The sequence below is a fragment of the Scomber japonicus genome, chromosome 18 (genome assembly GCF_027409825.1).
Source record: "Scomber japonicus isolate fScoJap1 chromosome 18, fScoJap1.pri, whole genome shotgun sequence".
NCBI lineage: Eukaryota > Metazoa > Chordata > Actinopteri > Scombriformes > Scombridae > Scomber > Scomber japonicus.
The window spans coordinates 29,773,299-29,798,464 of NC_070595.1; the positions used below are offsets into that span (position 1 = coordinate 29,773,299).

The following is a 25,166-nucleotide window of genomic DNA, read 5'->3' on the forward strand; positions in this document are numbered from 1 at the left end:
TTCTCTTGAGGTCGCTGCAGCCAATGAGCTTTTCTCTCGGCATGCCAGGGGGCGGGCTCTGAGGAGTTGCAGAAAGCATTGTGTCGCCGGCTAACAAGCTAGCCGCCGCTGCTGCTGCAGGCTGTCAAACTGCTTCTAACACGCAGGGTTTCAAAGTGACACTGATATTTTGTTGGCACCGACCTGAAAACGTGTTTTAAACATCAGCTGACTTGTGTGTTTGTTGATTTGTCCCGTGGTTGCGGGTAGAGTGGCAGCTAGCCTCGGGTTAGCCGTTAGCCGAGAGATCAGTGAGGAGGAAATGAACCACAAGAGTAAGAAGAGGATTAAAGAGGCGAAGCGGAGCGCCAGGCCCGAGCTGAAAGATTCACTAGACTGGATAAAACACGATTATCACGAGACTTTCGACCTGTCGCATCACACCGTGAAGGTAACTAATGTAGCATCCTGAGCTAAGCTAGCAACAGCTAGCAGCAGCAAACAGCCGTGCAGGTTGTCACGTAGACAGAAACATGAAGAGCTGACTGAAGGAGTACAAGTACTATACTGTAGTACAGTTTGAGGTACTAGTACTTTACTGTAGTACAGTCTGAGGTACTAGTACTTTACTGTAGTACAGTCTGAGGTACTAGTACTTTACTGTAGTACAGTTAGAGGTACTTATACTTTACTGTAGTACAGTTTGAGGTACTAGTACTTTACTGTAGTACAGTTTGAGGTACTTGTACTTTACTGTAGTACAGTTTGAGGTACTAGTACTTTACTGTAGTACAGTTAGAGGTACTAGTACTTTACTGTAGTACTGTTTGAGGTACTAATACTTTACTGTAGTACAGTTGGAGGTACTTATACTTTACTGTAGTACAGTTAGAGGTACTAGTACTTTACTGTAGTACTGTTTGAGGTACTAATACTTTACTGTAGTACAGTTGGAGGTACTTATACTTTACTGTAGTACAGTTTGAGGTACTTGTATTTTACTGTTGTACAGTTTGAGGTACTAGTACTTTACTGTAGTACAGTTAGAGGTACTTATACTTTACTGTAGTACAGTTTGAGGTACTTGTACTTTACTGTAGTACAGTTTGAGGTACTAGTATTTTACTGTAGTACAGTTTGAGGTACTAGTACTATACTGTAGTACAGTTTGAGGTACTAGTACTTTACTGTAGTATTTCCATGTGAGGTACTTTCTACTCCACTACATTTATTGAACAGCTTTAGTTACTTTTCAGATGCAGATTTGACACAATGGAAAATATAACAAGCTTTTAAAATCCAACACATTGTTAAAGATGAAACCAGTCAGCAGTGTGTAGTCGGCTCACATTTCAGATGTCTATGAGTTGTTAACAGCTCCACCAAATACTGATTCTTCCCTCTAAACTTCTCACATGCTTTCATTTCAATAAATGTTCAAATGATCCAATAAAGATAATAATCAAATAATATCATAATACTGCAGTACTTTTACTGTAATACTTTAAGTGTATTGTGAATTTAATAAATAAATAAAATAATATAATGAATAATTTTGTGGTGATCGGTTTGTTCACAGACTAACGATTAATCGGATAAATGGATGATGATATAATTGTTGGTTGTAGGACAGATGAGTGTGAGTAAGTATAACGATCCTCTGCATGTCTGTACTGATATTTGCTGTTTCAGGACAACGTAGAGCGAGTGGACTCCCTTCATGTCAGTCCTGAAGAGTTCATCCAGCGCTTCGAGCGGCCTTACAAGCCCGCCGTCCTGCTCAGCTGCCAGGACACTTGGCCCGCCCGCGAGAAATGGACTGTGGAGCGCCTAAAACGCAAATACCGCAACCAGAAGTTCAAGTGCGGGGAGGACAACGACGGCTACTCTGTGAAGATGAAGATGAAGTACTACGTGGAGTACCTGGAGTCCACCAGGGACGACAGCCCGCTCTACATCTTCGACAGCAGCTACGGTGAACACGCCAAACGCCGCAAGCTGCTGGAGGATTACCAAGTGCCGCTCTTCTTCAGAGACGACCTGTTCCAGTTCGCAGGGGAGAAGCGCAGACCGCCGTACAGGTGGGACCTTTCTCTGAAGCTTAATTAGATTTTTTTTTTTTAGTTTTTGGGTGTAAATGAGATTTTCCAGACTCGTAAGGGAGTAAGGGAGGAGAGAGGAAGGAAAGGAATAGAGAAGGAGGCAGGGAGGAAAGGAAGAGAGAAGGAGGGACGGAGGGAGGGAGGAAGGAAGGGAGGAGAGGAAGAGAGAAGGAGGGACGGAGGGAGGGAGGAAGGACAGATGGAAGGAAAGGAGGAGAGGGGAAGGGAGAGAGGAAGGAAAGGAAAGGGGCAGGAAAGGAAGAGAGGAGGAGGAGGGAGGGAGGAAGGAGGGAAGGAAAGGAAGAGAGAAGGAGGGAGGAAGGACACATGGAAGGGAGGGAGGGAGGAAAGAAAAGAAGGAATGGAGGAAGGAGTTGGCAGCGGAGAAGCGCAGACCGCCATACAGGTGGGACCTTTCTCTGAAGCTTTACCCATGTTTAGTTTTTGGGTGTAAATTAGATTTTCCAGACTGGAAGTGACAAAACAAACTTACTAACAATGAGCACAAACACACCCCAGACCCGTAAGCGAGTAAGGGAGAAGAGAGGAAGGGAAGGAAAGAGGGGAGGAAAGGAATAGAGGAGGAGGGAGGGAGGAAGGAAGGAGGGAAGGAAAGGAATAGAGAAGGAGGGAGGGAGGGAGGACACATGAAAGGAAAGGAGGAGAGGGGGAGGGAGAGAGGAAGGAAAGGGGAAGGAGAGGAGAAGGGGGGGAGGAAGGACAGATGGAAGGAAGGAGGGAAGGATAGGAAGAAAGGAGGAGGGGTAGAAGGACAGATGGAAGGAAGGGAGGAGAGAGAAAGGAAAGGAGGGAGGGAGGAAGGACACATGGAAGGAAGGGAGGAAAGGAAAGAAGGAGGGAGGGAGGGAGGGAAGGAAAGGAAGAGAGATGGAGGGAGGAAGGACACATGGAAGGAAAGGAGGAGAGAAGGAAGGAGGGAAGGAATGGAGGAGGGAGGGAGGAAGGACAGATTGAAGGAAGGAAGGAAGGATAGGAAGAAAGGAGGAGGGTGGAAGGATAGATGGAAGGAAGGGAGGAGAGAGGAAGGGAGGAAGGAAGGAGTGAAGAAAAGGAAGAGAGATGGCGGGAGGGAGGGAGGAAGGAAGGAGGGAAGGAAAGGAAAGAAGGAAGGAAGGGAGGAAAGGAAAGGAGGGAGGGAGGGAGGAAGGAGGGAAGAAAAGGAAGAGAGAAGGCGGGAGGGAGGAAGGAAGGAGGAAAGGAAAGAAGGGAGGAAGGAGGTAGGGAAGGAAAGGAAGAGAGAAGGAGAGAGGTGTCACAGGTTGTAATCAGCTCCCCCTTGTTCTCCTCCTCAGGTGGTTCGTGATGGGTCCGGCTCGCTCCGGCACCGGCATCCACATCGACCCGCTGGGCACCAGCGCCTGGAACGCTCTGGTCCAGGGCCACAAGAGGTGGTGCCTGTTCCCCACCAACACCCCCCGCGAGCTCATCAAAGTGACCCGAGAGGACGGAGGCAACCAGCAGGACGAGGCTATCACCTGGTTCAACGTGGTGTATCCGCGCACGCAGCAGCCCACCTGGCCCGCAGAGTTCAGACCGCTGGAGATCCTGCAGAGACCCGGAGAGACGGTGTTTGTGCCTGGTCAGTGAAGCCTCTAAAGTCGGTTATGATTCTGTGTGGGGGTGGGGAGCGGGGAGGAATCGGAGAGCGGGACCGGGAGGTGTCGGGGAGCGGGAGGAGTCGGGGAACGGGAGGGGTCGGAGAGCGGGAGGAGTCGGGGAGCGGGAGGTGTCGGGGAGACGGTGTTCGTGCCTGGTCAGTGAAGCAGCAGCGTTTCTCTAAAGTCTCTAAAGTCGGTTATGATTCTGTGTGGGAGGAGTCGGGGAGCGGGGAGGAGTCGGGGAGCGGGGAGGTGTCGGGGAGCGGGGAGGTGTCGGGGAGCGGGAGGAGTCGGGGAGCGGGAGGAGTCGGGGAGCGGGAGGAGTTCGTGCCTGGTCAGTGAAGCAGCAGCGTTTCTCTAAAGTCTCTAAAGTCGGTTATGATTCTGTGTGGGAGGAGTCGGGGAGCGGGAGGAGTCGGAGAGCGGGGGGAATTGGGGAGTCGGGGAGGAGTCGGGGAGGAGTCGGGGAGCGGGGAGGAGTCGGGGAGTGGGAGGAGTCGGGAGCGGGAGGTGTCGGGAGCGGGAGGTGTCGGGGAGCGGGGGGAATTGGGGAGCGGGGAGGAGTCGGGGAGCGGGAGGTGTCGGGGAGACAGTGTTCGTGCCTGGTCAGTGAAGCAGCAGCGTTTCTCTAAAGTCGGTTATGATTCTGTGTGGGGATGGGGAGCGGGAGGAGTCGGAGAGCGGGAGGAGTCGGAGAGTGGGAGGAGTCCGGGAGCGGGAGGGGTCGGAGAGCGGGAGGAGTCGGGGAGCGGGAGGTGTCGGAGAGACGGTGTTCGTGCCTGGTCAGTGAAGCAGCAGCGTTTCTCTAAAGTCTCTAAAGTCGGTTATGATTCTGTGTGGGGATGGGGAGCGGGAGGAGTCGGAGAGCGGGAGGTGTCGGGGAGCGGGAGGTGTCGGGGAGCGGGAGGTGTCGGGGAGCGGGAGGAGTCGGGGAGCGGGAGGTGTCGGGGAGCGGGAGGGATTTCGTGCCTGGTAGGTGAAGCAGCAGCGTTTCTCTAAAGTCGGTTATGATTCTGTGTGGGGATGGGGAGTGGGAGGAGTCGGAGAGCGGGAGGTGTCGGGGAGCGGGGAGGAGTCGGGGAGCGGGGAGGTGTCGGGGAGCGGGAGGTGTCGGAGCGACGGTGTTCGTGCCTGGTCAGTGAAGCAGCAGCGTTTCTCTAAAGTCTCTAAAGTCGGTTATGATTCTGTGTGGGGATGGGGAGCGGGAGGAGTCGGGGAGCGGGAGGTGTCGGGGAGCGGGAGGAGTCGGGGAGCAGGAGGAGTCGGGGAGCGGGAGGAGTCGGGGAGCGGGAGGAGTCGGGGAGCGGGAGGAGTCGGAGAGCGGGAGGTGTCGGGGAGCGGGAGGAGTCGGAGAGCGGGAGCGGGAGGTGTCGAGGAGTCGGGGAGCGGGAGGAGTCGGGGAGCGGGAGGTGTCGGGGAGCGGGAGGAGTCGGGGAGCGGGAGGAGTCAGGGAGCGGGAGCGAGAGGAGTCGGGGAGCGGGAGGAGTCGGAGCACTTTTCCACTTTACAGTTCCAGCTCTACTCGGCTCGTTTCCATCAGGGATAGTTCCTGGTACCTGCTGCTTCTTTAGTATCTGCTCTGCTGAGGTTCCAAGCGAGCCGAGCCGATGCTAAATGTGACGTCATCAGACTGCCGGCCTCTGATTGGTCAGAGAGTCGCTGGAAGAGTCATGAGCCGTCTCACACAAGAATCAAAGCCGGCATTTTTAAATACCAACAACATCGTTACAGAGATTGGTTTCTCTTCTCTTTGCTTTGTGTGAGACAGAAAGACACATACAGCAGCAAGTACACCATCACCTCCATGTCCTCCATTGGTTATGTGTTTGTGTCGTCACGGCAGTTTAACGCAGCGTTGCTATGACGACCCAGCTCACGTTGAGGAGGAACTATAGTAATGGAAAAGCTTCCTAGTACCAAGTCGAGTCGAGTAGAGCTGAAACTGTAGAGAGGAAAAGCTTCTTTTATAAATGTCGTCTGATTCTCAGCCGTCAACGACTGTGGATTGAGTCGAGTCGGCTCTTAACCGGGAAGGCACCGAAACTTTGGGGTGGATATCAGAAGTGTGACGATACACTGAGCTCACGAGAACGAGACGAGTTTGAACTATTTTTAAGAAAAGTGAAATTTATGAGTGGAAAAATAGTTTTTATTTGACTGAAATTCACAAAATGTAAAAGAAAAGGAGCATTCTGCAAAGTTTTAACTAATCATCATTTAACCCTCCTGTCGTCCTCCCAGGTCAAATTGACCCCATCTCTTCTTTCCTTCCTTCTTCCCTCCTCCCCTCTTTCTTTGCTCCCTCCCTCCTTTCCTTCCTTTTTCCTTCTTTCCTTCTCTCCTAAATTCCTTCCTCTGTTGTCCTTACTCCCTCCCTTCCTTCCTTCCTCCCTCCCTCCTTCCCTTCCTTCTTCCTTCCTTCCTTCTCTCCTAAACTCCTTCCTCTTTTGTCCTTACTCCCTTCCTTCCTTCCTTCCTTCCTTCCTCCTTTCCTTTCTTCCTTCCTTCCTTCTCTCTTTAATTCCTTCCTTTTGTCCTTACTACTTTCTTTCCTTCCTTTCTTTCCTTCCTTCCTTCCTCTTTTCGTCCTTACTACTTTCCTTCCTCCTTTCTTCCTTCCTTCCTTCCTCTTTTGTCCTTACTACTTTCCTTCCTTCTTTCCTCCCTCCCTCCTTACTCCTTTCCTTCCTTCTGTCCTTCCTTGACCTGAGGACAACAGGAGGGTTAATCATTAGCACACATGAGCTTACACTGGTCCTTCTATGGAGTCTCAGCTCAGCTGCTTTTATTTTACATATTTTATCTCCTAGGCAACAAAACCATCCGTCAATAGACCCTTCATCACTAGCAATAAGGAAACTATCGGACGGTCATCAAAGTGAATATGCAAAGTGAACCTGCACGAACACGCTCGGCTCATAAGCGGCCTTTTCATACCCGTCGTTAATCATTGAAGAGGCGCGTTGTTCTGTCGCTGCGTGTGTTTGATCAGTCGGTCAGTCCAGGACGGAGTTTCCTCAAAGCTGGAGATGCTCGGAGACTCTCTGTGAGCAGCCAGAAACAGCACAGGGAGGTTCACTGTGACTGTTACAGGTCCAGCTCTACTCGGCTCGTCTCCATCAGGGATAGTTCCTGGTACCTGCTGCTTCTTTAGTATCTGCTCTGCTGAGGTTCCAAGCAAGCCGAGCGGAAGGAAGGAAAATAAGACCAGAAGGAAGAAAGGGAGGGAGGAAAGAAGGAAGGAAGGAAGGAAGGAAGGAAGGAAAAGAAGACAGGGAAGGAAGGAAGAAAGGGAGGAAGGAAAAGAAGACAGGGAAGGAAGGAAGAAAGGGAGGAAGGAAGGAAGGAAGGAAGGAAAATAAGACCAGAAGGAAGAAAGGGAGGGAGGGATGAAGGAAGGAAGGAAGAAAGGAAGGAAGGAAATAAGGAAGAAAGGGAGGTAGGAAAGATGGTAGGGAGGAAGGAATGAAGGAAGGAAGGATGGAAATCAGGGAGAAAGGGAGGGATGAAAGAAGGAAGGAAGGAAGGAAATAAGGACGTTTAACACAGCGTTGCTATTGTTATATCTTTCACTCTTCCATGTTACTTAATATAACAATGATAATCCAGACTCCGACGTAATGTTAACTATTTATTAGCATAGCAACATGACCTGTAGCACATGGCTGAATAACAACAACCCGGGAGCAGGGGTTACCCAATATGCATTGCGTGATCAAACTACGGGTGTCATGGTAACTCAAAATACACCACAGCTATGACGACCCCGCTCATGTTGAGGAGGAACTATAGTAATGGAAAAGCTTCCTGGTATCGAGTAGAGCTCCTTTATTCAGTTCAGTTCAAAGCCTTTATTGTCATTGCACAGACAGATAGTGAGACAGACAGACAGTGAGACGGACGGACAGAGAGACAGACAGACAGACAGACAGAGAGACACACAGACAGTGAGACGGACGGACAGACAGACAGAGAGACAGACAGATAGAGAGACAGACAGACAGACAGACAGACAGACAGTGAGACAGACAGATAGTGAGACAGTGAGACAGACAGACAGACAGACAGACAGTGAGACAGACAGACAGTGAGACAGACAGATAGTGAGACAGTGAGACAGACAGACAGACAGACAGACAGACAGACAGTGAGACAGACAGACAGACAGTGAGACAGACAGACAGTGAGACAGACAGACAGACAGACAGTGAGACAGACAGATAGTGAGACAGACAGATAGAGAGACAGACAGACAGACAGTGAGACAGACAGATAGTGAGACAGACAGACAGACAGACAGACAGTGAGACAGACAGACAGTGAGACAGACAGACAGACAGACAGTGAGACAGACAGATAGTGAGACAGACAGATAGAGAGACAGACAGACAGTGAGACAGACAGACAGACAGTGAGACAGACAGATAGTGAGACAGACAGACAGACAGACAGACAGTGAGACAGACAGACTGTGAGACAGACAGACAGATAGTGAGACAGACAGACAGTGAGACAGACAGACAGACAGACAGACAGTGAGACAGACAGACAGACAGTGAGACAGACAGACAGTGAGACAGACAGACAGACAGTGAGACAGACAGATAGTGAGACAGACAGATAGTGAGACAGACAGACAGACAGACAGACAGTGAGACAGACAGACAGACAGTGAGACAGACAGACAGTGAGACAGACAGACAGACAGACAGACAGTGAGACAGACAGACAGACAGTGAGACAGACAGACTGTGAGACAGACGGACAGAGAGACAGACAGTGAGACAGACGGACAGTGAGACAGACAGACAGTGAGACAGACGTATCAACATGATGTGACCTGGATTCATATAACACCAACAGAGCTGATAGTAATGAAGCTGATTAGACACTCAGCTGCAGGATTTAGACTTCACCTGTCTGTCTGTCTGTCTCACTGTCTGTCCTCACTGTCTGTCTGTCTCACTGTCTGTCTCACTGTCTGTCCTCACTGTCTGTCTGTCTATCTCTGTGTCTGTCTGTCTGTCTCATTATCTGTCTGTCTCACTGTCTGTCTATCTGTCTGTCTCACTGTCTGTCTGTCTCACTGTCTGTATGTCTCACTGTCTGTCTCACTGTCTGTCTCTCTGTCTGTCTGTCTGTCTCACTGTCCCTGTCTGTCTGTCTGTCTGTCTGTCTCACTGTCTGTCTCTCTGTCTGTCTGTCTCACTGTCTGTCACTGTCTGTCTGTGTCACTGTCTGTCTGTGTCACTGTCTGTCTGTCTCACTGTCTGTCTGTTTTTATCTGTCTGTCTCACTGTCTGTCTGTCTCTCTGTCTGTCTCACTGTCTGTCTGTCTCACTGTCTGTCTGTCGGTCTCACTGTCTGTCTCACTGTCAGTCTGTCTGTCTTGCTGTCTGTCTCACTGTCTTATTGATCACATGACTGATCACATGACTGATCACATGACTGATCACATGACCGTGTGAACTGAGGGACAGATGAGTGGATCATGAGTTGTGGTGTTTCTCTGGTGTTAATGGTAACTAGCTGTGTGTCCGCAGGCGGGTGGTGGCACGTTGTCCTCAACATGGATACGACCATCGCCGTCACTCAGAACTTCGCCAGCAGCACCAACTTCCCCATCGTGTGGCACAAAACGGTCCGAGGCCGACCCAAGCTCTCCAGGAAGTGGTACCGGTACGTCCTCCTCCGCCTGAACTACCAATCAGCTCGCCTCACTCACACACTAGGGAAAAATCATAATCACGATAATTTTGATCGGTATTATAAAACACGATTATTCATAGATGTCATTTTAACCCTCCTGTTGTCCTCGAGTCAAGGAAGGGAGGGAGAAGGAAGGATGGAAAGAAGGATGGAAGGGAGGGAGGAAGGAAGGAGGGAAGGAATAAAGGAAGGAATGATGGAAGGGAGGAAGGAAGGAATGATGGAAGGGAGGAGGGAAGGGAGGGAGGAAGGACGGAAACAAGGAAGGAAGGAAGGAAAGATGGAAGGAAGGGAGGAAATGAAAGAAGGCAGGAAAGAAGAGAGGAAAGGAAAGAAGGGAGAAAGAAGAAAAGGAGGAAGGAAGGAAAGGAGGGAGGAAGGAAGAAGGGAGGAAAGGAAAGAAGGAACAAAGGAAGGAAGGTAGGAAAGAAAGAGAAAAGGAGGGAGGGAGGAAAGACACTTCAAAGAGCTAATTCTGTAAAATGCATTTTATTTTGAAAGGATTACACTGTCTGAAGGATTTAGTGTTGATGGCCGTGTGTGTGTGTGTGTGTGGTGTGTGTGTGTGTGTGTGTGTGTGTGTGTGTGTGTGTGTGTGTGTGTGTATATGTATGTGTGTGTGTGTGTGTGTGTGTTCAGTATCTTGAAGCAGGAGAGACCTGATCTTGCTGCTCTAGCAGACAAAGTCGACCTGCAGGAATCAACGGGCATCGCATCGGACAGCTCCAGTGACTCTTCATCGTCGTCATCCTCCAGCTCGTCTGACTCCGACTCTGATGTACGTACACACACACACACACACACACACACACACACACACACACACACACACAGATCTGGTGATTATGGGCTAAGGCTATTCTTCTTCTGACTTCTCTGCAGAATAAAACATTTTTTTTAGTTTATTTCTTGCAAATTTACAACTCAAAATATGAACCCCCTCCTCCTCCTCTTCCTCCTCCTCCTCCAGGCCAGTATTATTATTTTACTGGGGGTGGGGGGGGGGTGGGGGGGGTAGGTACAGCACAGTATCATGATATCTTGCGTGGTGATACATTTGTGTGTTTTATTATATATAAACTGCAAATGAAAATGTAAGTTTTTGGAGCTAGAATAATAAAAATCAGTTGCTTGTTCAGTCCACTAGAGGGCTCCAGTTAGTTTCCTGGTCAGCATGCAGGAGGACGCTTTCCTTTCCTGGACTTTTTTCCCCAGCCCCAAACTGTAAAGCTCCGTCGTGTGTAAGAGATGAAGCAAAGCAGCAGTTTTACAGACGCAGTGAAGCTTCATCTCTTTCCACTCGTTCACTTTTTTGGGTTTTTTTTTTTTTTTTTGCACTGATCCAGAGAAGATGTGTTTCCTCTCTGCAGCGTGTTGGATGTAAAGTTCTGCTGAGTGTGAACTCTGTTTCAATCCCGGCTTATTTTAAATCCCCCCCCACCCCTCCCTCCCTCCCTCCCCCTCCCCCTCCCGTCAGGATCACACCTGTCAGTCTGGAGTCAGCGCTGCCAACAGGTGCTCACATGTGACCGATATCTTCATGTCTGTAACGTAATCCGCTCTTCTTCTTCTTCTTCTTCTTCATCTCCTCCTTCTTCTTCTTCTTCTTCTGTGGGTGAGAAGAGTCTTTGCTACTTCTCCAGAGTGAAGATCATTATAAAAGACTCTTCTGACCCCCGATCGCCTCTGTTTTGACCCCTCTGCCTTGATGGAGGAGCGACAGGTCGATAAAAACACGCACCAACTGACTCCAGAACAGTTTAATTCCTAAATCCATCCAGTGCTTTTATGTTTAGTAGTTTAGTTTAAGTAATTAACTAGTTGAACTTAGATCATCACTACTGCTTTCCTTTGTTACAGAGCTTAGATATTTGTAGATGCACACACACACACACACACACACACACACACACACACACACACACACACACACACACACACACACACACACACACACACTAGGCATGAGCCGGTATGATAACCTCAGGTAAAAATATCACGGTTTCACGGTTTTATGATTACGGCTATAAAATGTGATATTTTGAAACGTCTGTATTTAAAAACAAAAAGTAAGATTTTTTTCCCATTGAACGGTCTTTTATTTTTAGTAAATATGTATTTAAATAAATAATAATAAATAACTGAATTATTTCTAAATAAATAAAAAAAAAAATAAGTGCAGTCCTTTAACTGAGGCTAAACCTGCAGCTCAAGTCGCGACATCAATGAATTATTGTTAGTGGAAAAAACACAAAATGCAAATAAATGCAATCACTGAACCTGCGGCTCAAGATCAGAACATAAATAATTGAAAAAAGTTAAAAAAAAAGATAAATATAAATAAATAAATGCAGCAGGAGCTTAAAACTTGCTCACGATCATATTGGATGTATTTCCTCCTTGCGCCGCTACTGTCCGTCACCTTCTTCCTCCGAGCCGCGGCCGTCTGTCTTTTTACGATAGCCGAAGTATAAATACAGCCGACTTGGTCCTTTTTAGACGGGGGGTAAAGTTCGGGGGGGCTCGCCTCCTTCAGCCATCATACAGCCTGCAGAGCTACCTGCTTGTAACAGCAAGCGGAGGAGTACGGGAGGGGTTGGACTTTACGCTGCAGCTGCACGCGACCTCCACTGTCTCTCTGACGAGACGTCACGTTAAAAAAAAAAACGTGACTTTTTCATACTGTGGTAAACCTTGAAACCCGTAACCGGCCCATGCCTAACACACACACACACACACACACACACACACACAGACACACACAGACACACACTCTCCATTAGAACTAGATTTGTTCTTGCTCTGTGAATAGCAATACATTTTATTTTATTTTGAAAGTCATTCTGGGACTGTGATTTTCCTTACTTTTTCCTACTTCGTGTAGATCTTAAATTTAGTTCATAAGAGTCTTAAAAAGTCTTATATTGACCCCCTGAGTGTTTAAACTTCACCTTCGTAGGTCAAAAAAAAGAGCTACAGATGAGCTCTGGCGTGTGTGTGCTCCGTATGACAGTGTTCACACATGTCATACATGGGGCGACTATGGCTCAGGAGGTAGAGCGGTCGTCCTCCAATTGGAAGATTGGTGGTTCGATTCCTGGCTCCTCCAGTCCACGTGTCGATGTGTCCTTGGGCAAGACACTTAACCCCAAATTGCTCCCGTTGCTATGCCAACGGTGTATGAATGTGAATGGTTAGATCCCTCTGATGAGCAGGTTGGCACCCTGCGTGGTAGCTCCTGTCATCAGTGTGTGAATGTGTGTGAAAGGGTGAATGACATGTGATGTAAAGTGTTTTTTAAGTAACTTCTCCTTCTTCTTCTCCTTCTTTTTCTTCTTCTCCTTCTTTTTCTTCTTCTCCTTCTACTCCTCCTCCTCCTTCTTCTTTTTCTTCTTCTTCTTCTTCTTCTACTCCTCCTCCTCCTTCTTCTTTTTCTTCTTCTTCTTCTTCTTCTACTCCTCCTCCTTCTTCTTCTCCTTCTTTTTCTTCTTCTCCTTCTACTCCTCCTCCTCCTTCTTCTTTTTCTTCTTCTTCTTCTTCTTCTACTCCTCCTCCTCCTTCTTTTTCTTCTTCTCCTTCTTTTTCTTCTTCTCCTTCTACTCCTCCTCCTCCTCCTTCTTCTTTTTCTTCTTCTTCTACTCCTCCTCCTCCTTCTTCTTTTTCTTCTTCTCCTTCTTTTTCTTCTTCTCCTTCTACTCCTCCTCCTCCTTCTTCTTTTTCTTCTTCTTCTTCTTCTTCTTCTACTCCTCCTCCTCCTTCTTCTTTTTCTTCTTCTCCTTCTTTTTCTTCTTCTCCTTCTACTCCTCCTCCTTCTTCTTTTTCTTCTTCTTCTTCTTCTTCTTCTCCTCCTCCTCCTCCTTCTTCTTTTTCTTCTTCTCCTTCTTTTTCTTCTTCTCCTTCTACTCCTCCTCCTCCTTCTACTCCTCCTCCTCCTCCTTCTTTTTCTTCTCCTTCTTTTTCTTCTTCTCCTTCTACTCCTCCTCCTCCTTCTTCTTTTTCTTCTTCTTCTTCTTCTTCTTCTACTCCTCCTCCTCCTTCTTCTTTTTCTTCTTCTCCTTCTTTTTCTTCTTCTCCTTCTACTCCTCCTCCTTCTTCTTCTTTTTCTTCTTCTCCTTCTTTTTCTTCTTCTCCTTCTACTCCTCCTCCTCCTTCTTTTTCTTCTTCTTCTTCTTCTTCTTCTACTCCTCCTCCTCCTTCTTCTTTTTCTTCTTCTCCTTCTTTTTCTTCTTCTCCTTCTACTCCTCCTCCTCCTTCTTCTTTTTCTTCTTCTCCTTCTTTTTCTTCTTCTCCTTCTACTCCTCCTCCTCCTTCTTCTTTTTCTTCTTCTTCTTCTACTCCTCCTCCTCCTTCTTCTTCTTTTTCTTCTTCTCCTTCTTTTTCTTCTTCTCCTTTTACTCCTCCTCCTCCTTCTTCTTTTTCTTCTTCTCCTTCTTTTTCTTCTTCTCCTTCTACTCCTCCTCCTCCTTCTTCTTTTTCTTCTTCTCCTTCTTTTTCTTCTTCTCCTTCTACTCCTCCCCCTCCTTCTTCTTCTTCTTCTTCTTCTTCTTCTTCTTCTTCTCTGCAGGCCGAGTCGGGCTCCGAGGGCGACGCCATGTCTCACCGCAGGAAGAAGAGACGCACCTGCAGCACGACGGCCAACGGAGACGCACGCAGCAACCAGGACGACTGCGTCAGCAAAGAGAGGAGCTCGTCACGGTGACCCTCGGCGGTTCCTCCTCCTCCTCTTCCTCCTCTTCCTCCTCCTCCTCTTCCTCACGAACACACCTGCGTCTCCCAGCTGCTGCTCGGCTCGTGTAGGTTTAAGAAACGCCACCAACCCCTCCGTGTCTGTAGAGGAGGACGAGATCCGCCACCACTGTGCTTTTCAACAACTGTGTGTGTGTGTGTGTGTGTGTGTGTGTGTGTGTGTGTGTGTGTGTGTGTGTGTGTGTGTGTGTGTGTGTGTGTGTGTGTGTGTGTGTGTGTGTGTGTGTGTGGCGTCGGGAACACAGACAGGACGGACCGCTGCAGGTTTTTCGGGAGGCTTTAACCTTCGTGTCGTCCTCCCCCCGTCTGTTTTGACTGTTCCTTCCTTTCTTCCTCTCTCTTTCCTTCCTCCATCCCCCTTTCTTCCTTCCTTCTGTCCTTCTTTCCTCCCTCCCTCCTTCTGTCCTTCTTTCCTTCCTTCCCTCCTTCTCTCCTCCCTTCTTTCCCTTCCTTCCTTCCTCCCTCCCTCGTTCCTCCCTTCTTTCCATCCCTCCTTCTTTCCTCCCTTCCTTCTTTCATCCCTCCTTCCTTCCCTCTTCCTTTCCTTCCCTCCTTCCTTCCTTCCCTCCTTCTTTCCTCCCTCCTTCCCTCCTCCCTTCCTTCCTTCCATCTGTCCTTCCTCCCTCCTCCTTTCTTCCTTTCCTTCCCTCCTTCCTTCCTTCTTTCCCTTCCTCTCTCCCACCTCCCTGCCTTCCTTCCATCTGTCCTTCTTCCTTCCCTCCTTCTCCTTTCCTTCTGTCCTTCTGTCCTTCCCTCCTTCCTTTCCTTCTGTCCTTCCCTCCTTCCTTTCCATCCCTCCCTTCTTTCCTCCCTTCCTTCTTTGACTCGAGGACAACAGGAAGGTTGTTGTGCTGCTTTTTAACTGTAAGAAAGATGAAAACGATGACGAGGCCGAAACTTTAACCAGTTAACACAAATCTGAGCTGCGGACTAACGGTTAGAAATGTTCATCAGTGTCTTAAAGATAATTCAGTTTACTGTCAAAAACCAAACTGTAAATATTCACATCAAAGAGTTTGGATGTAAAACGGTTTATCGATCGGTCGACTCATCGCTGCTACATGTTGAGATTCCTTCAGATTAGATATTAAAATTATTTCAATCTGACATTTAATCAGATATCAAATATTCAAACTTCAGCAGCTGAAACTGACAAGTGTGTGTGTGTGTGTGTGTGTGTGTGTGTGTCTGTGTGTGTGTGTGTGTGTGTGTCTGTCTCTGTGTGTGTCTGTCTGTCTGTTTGTTTGTGTGTGTGTGTCTGTGTGTGTGTCTGTCTGTCTGTCTGTGTGTGTGTGTGTGTGTGTTTGTGTGTGTGTGTGTGTGTGTGTGTGTGTGTGTGTGTGTGTGTGTGTGTCTGTTTGTGTCAGTTTGTGTCAGTCTGTGTGTGTGTGTCTGTCTGTTTGTGTGTGTCTGTCTGTATGTCAGTGTGTGTGTGTCTGTGTGTGTCAGCCTGAGAGTTGAAAAAGCTTTTGTGCAGTCGGTGTTCATCTGTTGCTAAAGTGCCTCTAAAGAAGTGACTGTGTGTGTGTGTGTGTGTGTGTGTGTGTGTGTGTGTGTGTGTGACTGACGGCAGTGTGATTTTAATCTGTGCTTAAACTGATTTGAAGGCGCGACTGTATGTTGGTCTGAGGTCGGTCACACGGTGCCTTCCTGTCTCCTCTCCTCTGGTCTGAGCTGATCTGAGGGGGGGGGTGGAGTCGTTTTTTGGGGGCTGCAGGTCGGACGCTGACGCTGATACTGAACGTGAGAATGAGCCGAGGAGCCTCTTCACGTTAGAGACGGGACACTCACACTGAGCCTCGTGTGATTAAAGCTCATTTTGTTGGTGAATAAAAATCTTTTCTATGACTCCAAACGTGTGTGTGTGGTCACTGGTGTTAGGAAGGAAGGAAGGAAGGAAGGAAGGAAGGATTTAAGATAATGCCAAACTAGTTGATATGGTGTTAGGAAGGAAGGAAGGAAGGAAGGATGGATGGATGGATGGATGGATGGAAGGAAGGAAGGAAGGATGTAAGATCATGCCAAACTAGTTGATATGGTGTTAGGTAGGAAGGAAGGAAGGAAGGAAGGATGTAAGATCATGCCAAACTAGTTGATATGGTGTTAGGTAGGAAGGAAGGAAGGAATGGTGTAAGATCATGCCAAACTAGTTGATATGGTGGTAGGAAGGAAGGAAGGGTGTAAGATCATGCCAAACTAGTTGATATGGTGTTAGGTAGGAAGGTAGGAAGGAAGGAAGGAAGGAAGGAAGGATGTAAGATCATGCCAAACTAGTTGATATGGTGTTAGGTAGGTAGGAAGGAAGGAAGGAAGGAAGGAAGGAAGGATGTAAGATCATGCCAAACTAGTTGATATGGTGTAAGGTAGGAAGGAAGGAAGGATGTAAGATCATGCCAAACTAGTTGATATGGTGTTAGGTAGGAAGGAACGAAAGAAGGAAGGAAGGAAGGAAGGATGTAAGATCATGCCAAACTAGTTGATATGGTGTTAGGTAGGAAGGAAGGAAGGAAGGATGTAAGATCATGCCAAACTAGTTGATATGGTGTTAGGTAGGAAGGAAGGAAGGAAGGTAGGAAGGAAGGAAGGATGTAAGATCATGCCAAACTAGTTGATATGGTGTTAGGAAGGAAGGAAGGATGGATGGATGGAAGGAAGGAAGGATGTAAGATCATGCATAACTAGTTGATATGGTGTTAGGTAGGAAGGAAGGAAGGAAGGAAGAAAGGAAGGATGTAAGATCATGCCAAACTAGTTGATATGGTGTTAGGAAGGAAGGAAGGAAGGAAGGAAGGAAGGTGTTTTATTGACTATTTACTGTTTTTAAGCAACGTTCAATTATTTGGTACAAAGTTTTTATGGTTACACCACTTAGACATTTTTGCTATAATCCTCTAATATATTCTCCTTCCTTCCTTCCTTCCTCCTCCCTCCCTCCCTCCCTCCCTTCCTTCCTTCCTCCCTCCCTCCCTCCCTCCCTTCCTTCCAAAGTTTTTATGGTTACACCACTTAGACATTTTTACCATAATCCTCTAATATACTGTATTCTTCCTTCCTCCCTTGCTTCCTTCCTTCCTTCCTTCCTTCCTCCCTCCCTTCCTTCCTTCCAAAGTTTTTATGGTTACACCACTTAGACATTTTTACCATAATCCTCTAATATACTGTATTCTTCCTTCCTTCCTTCCTTCCTTCCTTCCTCCCTTCCTTCCTTCCAAAGTTTTTATGGTTACACCACTTAGACATTTTTACCATAATCCTCTAATATATCCTTCCTTCCTTCCTTCCAAAGTTTTTATGGTTACACCACTTAGACATTTTTACCATAATCCTCTAATATATTCTCCTTCCTTCCTTATAATATTTATTCCACATTCTAATTCACATTTATTTTCTTGTATATAACCAGCTTTTTATTAAAACACAATGGTTACACCAATTGGACACTTGGTCGCGTACCACATCTTTTACTCTGAGAGCTGTGCAGGTGTTTTATTTTGTAGCCTTGTATTTTGTAACCCGCTCTTATTGTGGAAGCAGGCCGGATGTGTGAGCGGCTGTTATGTAGTGATGAGGCACTGGAAGCAGCTCAGTGTGTGTGTGACTGCAGGCTGATCACACGCCGTCCTCCTCTTCCTCATCTTCATCACTCTTTTTAATTATAAACCTTCACATAAAGCCATCATGGATCTGGACCCGACCGTCATCCTTCCCGCCATCATCTTCACGGTCGTTGCCATTTATTTTGCATCGTCGCTGCTCAGCAAGAAGACCGACTCCTCCTCCTCTTCCTCTGCCGGGAACAAGAAGCCCAAAGTCGGATACGGAGACGACGTGCCTCCGTCCAGAGCTCTGGGAGTCCCGCCCCGACACGAGCCTGAAGCCTCCCCGCCTTCCGAGCCTCCTACTCCGGCTGTGGAGGACATCGGAGCCGCGGAGAAGATCCAGGAGCCTCCGGAGAAGGTAAATAATTTAATTATCTCTTTAATTGATTAATTGGTTAATTGATTAATTGGTTTATGGATAGCTGTCATACGTCACCACAAGTTCAGAGTGTTAAGCGAACAAATTACTATCATTGATTTTTAATAAATAAAAAATAAAAAAATAAAATAAGATTCATATCGCATTAAATAAAACAAATAGTATTTAAAGTAATGTAAAAAATAATTATCTCTTTAATTAATTGGTTTATGGATAGCTGTCATACCTCACCACAAGTTCAGAGTGTTAAGCGAACAAATTACTATCATTGTTTTTTTATTTTTAAACTAAAATAAGATTCATATCGCATTAAATTAAATAAATATAGTATTTAAGTTAAGGTAAAAATGTAATGATCTCTTTTAATGAATTAATTGATTGGTTTATGGATAGCTGTCATACGTCACCAAAAGTTTACAGTGTTTAGCAAACAAATAACTAAGATTCATGCACAAAGAAATATTGCAGTAAATATAAAAATGTATAGTATTTATATAGTATATAGTAAAATATATAGTATTTAAAATTTCATTATCTGATTTTTTTATTTTCTAAAACTAAAATAAGATTCATATGGCATTAAATTAAAAAATATATAGCTAAAAAAAAAGAAATACAATTTATGTTAATATAAATGTAGAATAAAGGGAGTTTTGATAATATATAAATTCATTTTTATTTATAATTGTCTGAGTCTGACCTGCCGATCAATTCACTCAGACAACAGGAAGATGTGCTGCTGACGTTTCATGGACTGTTTCACTTTTATTCTCTTTATATAATCAATCAATAACAAAAGTTGATCAATAATGAAAATAATCAGTAGTTGTAGATGAGATAGATATAAGTTTGCCAATATCGTAAAACTGCAACCACGAAGATTAATCAATTAAATTATCTGACATTTTATAGATTTTTGTGTCTTTGGGGTAAAATATCTCAACAGTTACTGGATGGATTCATCTGAGATTCACGTCACAGTAAAACTCTGCTGCTTCACAGAGTGAGTCTTAAACGTGACTCGTGTAGAAGAACGGATCAAATCTGAACGAATAAATCCAGTTAATACAGTAACACGCCATTAGAGGGCAGCAGAGAGTAATTATCTCTTCTTCCCGACCCGTACTGGATTATTTTGGGGCCGATACCGATTTATTTATTATTATTAAGAAGTAAAAATAAAGTCCAATATCGATATGAATCATTTTTTATATATATATACATACCATGGGCGAGCGGTCATAATAAGCTATAAATGCAGTGCATGCCCTTCAATAAAAATAATTGAAAATATTAATCTGGCAGTGTGTTCAATTATATAATACCTTAGTTCTACTGGTTTGGTCTTAAATCCTAATCTGTGACACAGAGTAGTACAGTTACTGCTAGAGGCTGTTTACTGTAGATGAAGCAGTTTATCTTAACGTCAAGGGGAGATTATGTGTATTTAGACGATCCCCACCGAGGGAGGACCTCATGTTCTGTGTACAACATCTTAATTTTTCAACAAATTAAACAAAAATATGTTGGCACTCTCACCTCTTGCACATTTTTTGTTTATCGGTAACGTTGTCTGAGTTACCGGTACCGGCAAACCGAGCGGGCAGCTATGCTCGGGGTCCGACATGTATGACGTCGTTGCAGTTATTGTCCAATGACACGCCTCGAAATTTCCCGGGAGTGTAACTTATTTTTCTTTGTTTGTATGGTTACCATGGTTACCATGGATCTGCTGCTGTCAAGCCTCATGTCAGTGCTGAATATTTCTGCTTTCATTTAGCCTACATACACTGTAAACTCCAACACATTGTTGTTGGTAACATGGGGCAAGTGTGAGTTGATATAGTAGTTATATATAGTATATATATAGAGATATATATATATATATATATATATATATATATATATATATATATATATATATATATATATATATATATATATATATATATATAGTAGTTAAAAAACATATTATATTTTTTATTAATGAATAAATACCCCCCTTACGGGCGCGCATGGTATTGACACTTCAGCATGACCACAGTAAAAGGTCACCGCTCGCCACTGATGTATACGTAAACATTAGGGCTGTCAAACGATTAATTTTTTAATCGCGATTAATCTCAGAGTTTCCATAGTTAATCACGATTAATGGCGTTTTGAATTGCATGTTTAAAATCCTGTTATTTTCCATTTGAAGGCAGTTTTAAGCCCATAATGTAAAGCATTTCTTACCAGAGTGTCTTAACTGGGAATCAATCACGGCTCTGCTGCGACTCCCACACTCCAAAATGGTCCTTTGGTGGAGCTGAGGCTGGCTTGGCTGCACCTGGGTGTTTAGCGTGGAGGTGCTAACTCAAACTCCACGTACTCCGGTGGTAGTTAAACTCCGTTTGACACAGGTTGCATTTTACTTTTGACTTGTCAACTGAAGCGTCTGGAAGTGTTTTAAAGTTAAACAAGCCGTTCAAAAGTCCAGTAGCTCTCTTACTTTCCATCAGCGCGGTAGGTTTACTGCAGGAGGCCACTTCAAAGCATAGCGCTACAGCTAGAGGAGCCGTCTACGGGGGAGTAGAAGGGACAAAAAGGCTTGCAACATTAAAATGTGAACATCTGGTCGATTAGGATGAACTGGAGCCGTGATGTTGTTGATCCGGTCTGATCGATTTATTGGAGTCGCTGGTTCACCGTGTTATCAGCTTAGAGTCGGACGCTCTCTTAATTCAATTTACCAGATTAGACAGTAAAGGACATTTCCCTGCTATTTGTAGTTTGGTTATAGATTGACTTTGGCTGAGGTCTAATTTGCTTGTGCACACAGCAGAACAGTCTGTTGTTTTTTGGCGGGGGGGGGGGGGGGGGGTGCCGAGTCTCTCCGGCGTCTCCCAGCTGAAGCATTTGAATGTTACTGCAGCTATAAACATGTAAAGAGGCAGCAGGATAGAAACTGAGCAGGACTGGTGGACACGGTTACGGCGTCCTCATTGCTCATTTTTCGACCTTCTTCCGTGTCGAGCCGAGGCCTTAAAAGCCTGAAGAATGCGTCCCCCCCCCGCCCCCCCCCCCACCGACCTCCACAACCCCCCCCCCCCCCCATCTGCTGGTATAACATGCAACAGACCCACCGGCTATATTTGGTGCCAAACATGAACCCTATATATATTTACACACCTATGTCGGCCTTCATGGTGTCACATGGCTGAAATGGAGTCTGGTGCTGCAGGCAGGGAGCGGTGGAGGTGGAGGTGGAGGTGGAGGTGACTCCTGTTTTAACGTTGCTTCGTGTGATGTTTGACAGCTAGGGAAGGTTCGCTCTGTTATTTCATCCTGACCTTGGAGAGCTTTGAGTGATTCCTTAAATACAAGTAAACAGATACGATTACCGTGAAGGTCTGAGATGAGGCCTTCGAGCCTCATCTCAATCCAATTTTAAAAGCAGATTGTTCCAAGTTTAAGGTGCATTATTATTATTATTATTATTATTATTATTATTATTATTGTTATTATTATAAGAGCAACCTGTTCTGTGATCAAGTACCAATATCGTGTGATTTCTGGGTTAAAAGTGATGAAATATAGTGTGGCAGTAACTGTAGTAAAGCTTTATATATATCAGTGAAAACCAACACTAGCCAATCTTTTGTTAGAGAGGATAGTGTTGGGTCTGATTCCCTTCGTTAGTGTCCAAAAACTATTAAACGTGTCACAAACTCCTCGTTATGAAGAGTTTGGTCACTTAAGTTTATTTAGAAACGGCTCCAAAGACTAACGACAGTGATCATGTTTTCAGTCTCAGAGAGTTGTTCTGTGTAATGCAGACGCTACTGAGCATGTGCAGAAACGTCATCTTACATCTTACATTGTAAATAACTTTAAAACAAAGTCAAGACGTCGTGATAAGTTGCTAGATAAGTTCACAAGCTAAGTGAAGCTCTATAAACGGAGCCAGAGAGTAGTTCAGTGTGCTACTTCTTGCGCTACTTATCACAACCTCTGGACTTATGAAACATCATGAAGAAAGAGCTACCGGACAAAGTCAAGACATTATGATCTGCAGCACAACAAGCTAAGTGAAGCTGTATAAATGGAGCCACGTTCCTGCACATGTCTCTGCCTTACACTGAACAACTCTCTGGAGATGTGTGCAGGAACGTGGCTCCGTTTACAGAGCTTCACTTAGCTTCTTGTGCAACTTATCACAGACCTCTGAAAGAAAGAGCTTCAGCACAAAGTCAAGACGTTGTGATCTGCAGCACAAGAAGCTAAGTGAAGCTCTGTAAATGGAGCCACGTTCCTGCACACGTCTCCAGAGAGTAGTTCAGTGTAAGGTCGACACTACTGAGCATGTGCAGAAACACATCTTACATCTTCCATTGTAAATAAGTTTAATATAAAGTCAAGACATTGTGATAAGTAGCACAACAAGCTAAGTGAAGCTGTATAAATGGAGCCACGTTCCTGCACATGTCTCTGCCTTACACTGAACTACTCTACTCTACTCTACGTGTGCAGGAACGTGGCTCCATTTACAGAGCTTCACTTAGCTTGTTGTGCTGCAGATCACAACGTCTTGACTTTGTGCTGAAGCTCTTTCTTTGTAATGTTTCATGAGTCCAGAGGTTGTGATAAGTGGCAAAACAAGCCAGTGAAGCTCTGTAAACGGAGCCACGTTCCTGCACACGTCTCTCTGGCTCCATTTATAGAGCTTCACTTAGCTTGTTGTGCTACTTATCACAATGTCTTGACTTTGTATTAAAGTTATTTACAATGTAAGATGTAAGATGTGTTTCTTGTCTTGTTCCGATGATTGAACCGGGACAGTAACTCCTCCTTCCCGATGTCGTCTCTGCTCCGCTGCTAAACCTCAGAATCCAAACTAAACCTGGAGAAGCAGCGTTTCACTTTTTATGTTTTCATGCTATCTGAACAAACGGCAGCTTTTTAAGACGTTTCTATTTGCTGCTTGTTATGAACCCTCCGACTGTTAAGTGACCCGTGAAGACAACAGGTCATGACCAAACTGACATATGACTGATCTACCAGTTTGTTATAATCGTCAACATATTTTCCACAGATCTTAAATTCATCATTTCTGCTTTTTTTTTTAACTAAAAAAAGAGGTATAATCTTATTTATATGAAGCCTATTGACTATAAGTTCCTAAAATATGTGTAAGACTTGGTGGTAATTAGCTGGACTGAAGTTAACTGGGTGATAATTGAACGAGGTCACTTCCTGCACAGTGGACAGGAAGACAATCCTGATTCTTAGGGTTAATATCTCACACTGCACTCTAACTCTTTATTCTTTTAGTCTTTAATCTATTTTAGCTTCATTTGAATTTCAATTTCAACACTTTTAATCGTGTTTAAATTTTTTAGGCTCTTACAGATGTATTTTTATGTTAGATGTTCCTCCTTTCCTTCCTTCCTTCCTCCTTTCCTTCCTCCCTCCCTTCCTTACGTCCTTCCTATTTTCCTCCTTACTCCATTACTCCCTCCCTTCCTTCCTTCCTTCCTTCTCTCCCTTCTTCCTTCCTCCCTCCCTTCCTTACGTCTTTCCTATTTTCCTCCTTACTCCCTTACTCCCTTCCGTCCTCCCTCCCTTCCTTACATCCTTCCTATTTTCCTCCTTACTCCCTTACTCCCCTCCTTCCTTCCTTCCTCCTTTCCTTCCTCCCTCCCTTCCTTACGTCCTTCCTATTTTCCTCCTTACTCCCTTACTCCCTTCCTTCCTTCCTTCCTTTCTTCCTTCCTTAAATTACATTTTTTAGGCTCTTACAGATGTATTTTATGTTAGACGTAAAAAACTTGGTTGTTTTTACTTCCTGAAGCGGTAAATATGATGAGCTCAGATGGCAGAGCGATGGCAGATCGTGACCGGCTGCTCTGAGCCAAATATAAAGCGTCTCTCTGCTCTTCTGTCTCCTGTTCCTGAGTATCAGCAACATGAATCTTGTGGTTGAGTTACTGAGTCACGCCCTCCTCTCTCTCTCTCTCTCTCTCTCTCTCTCTCTCTCTCTCTCTCTCTCTCTCTCTCTCTGTCTCTCTGTCTCTCTGCTCTGATAACGCTGTTTACTGCTCAGCTGTAAAATAACATTAGCATCATTATGTCTCTGTTCTATTTTCATGTCTGAGGTAAAACATGATGTTGTGTGATAGATGTTTAGTCTCTCTGCTCTGAAACATGAATCAAGCTTTAATCACATTTATTGATCAGTCAGATTATTGATTAGGGTTGGGTATTGTCAATGATTTCCTGATCCGATTCACAGGGTCCCGATCCGATTTTTGATCCGATTCAATATCGATTCAATTTTATGTTCCCAGAGTTTCTGTTTTGTAAGTCAGACATGATTTTTAACACTCATCATGTGTGGACACCAAATTGTTCAAGAGTAAAGTTAAATGATGAGTCTGATCCAACACTGGGATCTAGCATGATAGCATCTATGTGTATTTACCCTTAAGACCAGTTAAGACTTCCTTCCTCCCTCCTTTCCTTCCCTCCTTCCTTCCTCCCTCCTTTCCTTCCCTCCTTCCTTCCTCCCTCCTTTCCTTCCTATGTGTATTTACCCTTGAGACCAGCAGCATTTTAAGGAAGGAAGAGGGAAGGAAAGAAGGACGGAGGGAAAGAAAAAGGAAGGTAAGGAAGGAAGGATGAAGGAAGGAAGGATGAAGGAAGGATGAAGGGAGGGAGGGAGGGAGGGAGGGAAGGAAGGAAGACAGAAGGAAAGGAGGGAGGAAAGAAAGAGAGAAGGAGCTAAGGGAGGAAGGAGCTAAGGGAGGAAGGAGCTAAGGGAGGAAGGAAGGAAGGAAGGAAGGAAGGAGAAAAGAAGGAACAAGTGAAAACAGACTGGGTCAATTTGACCCGGGAGGACGACACGAGGGTTAATGACAGAACTAAACTAACTCTGGAGGAAAAGCTGCGTGTGTTGGACTTTAACTCCACGTAGTTGTGTGAAGCTGCAGCTCTGAATGTTCCCTGAATGTTCCCTGAATGTTCCCTGAATGTTTCCCTGAATGTTTCCCTG

General features: G+C 45.4%; 1 protein-coding gene across 1 annotated transcript; it reads left to right on the plus strand.

The window, feature by feature from the left end:
• Positions 1 to 88: 88 nt before the first annotated feature.
• jmjd6 (jumonji domain containing 6, arginine demethylase and lysine hydroxylase) lies at positions 89 to 14,640 on the plus strand. Its single transcript, XM_053338156.1, has 6 exons — positions 89 to 430; positions 1,672 to 2,060; positions 3,395 to 3,681; positions 9,244 to 9,379; positions 10,049 to 10,187; positions 13,974 to 14,640. The coding sequence occupies exons 1-6, from the start codon at positions 302 to 304 to the stop codon at positions 14,106 to 14,108; spliced, it is 1,215 nt and encodes a 404-aa protein (XP_053194131.1). The 5' UTR covers positions 89 to 301; the 3' UTR covers positions 14,109 to 14,640.
• Positions 14,641 to 25,166: the final 10,526 nt, after the last annotated feature.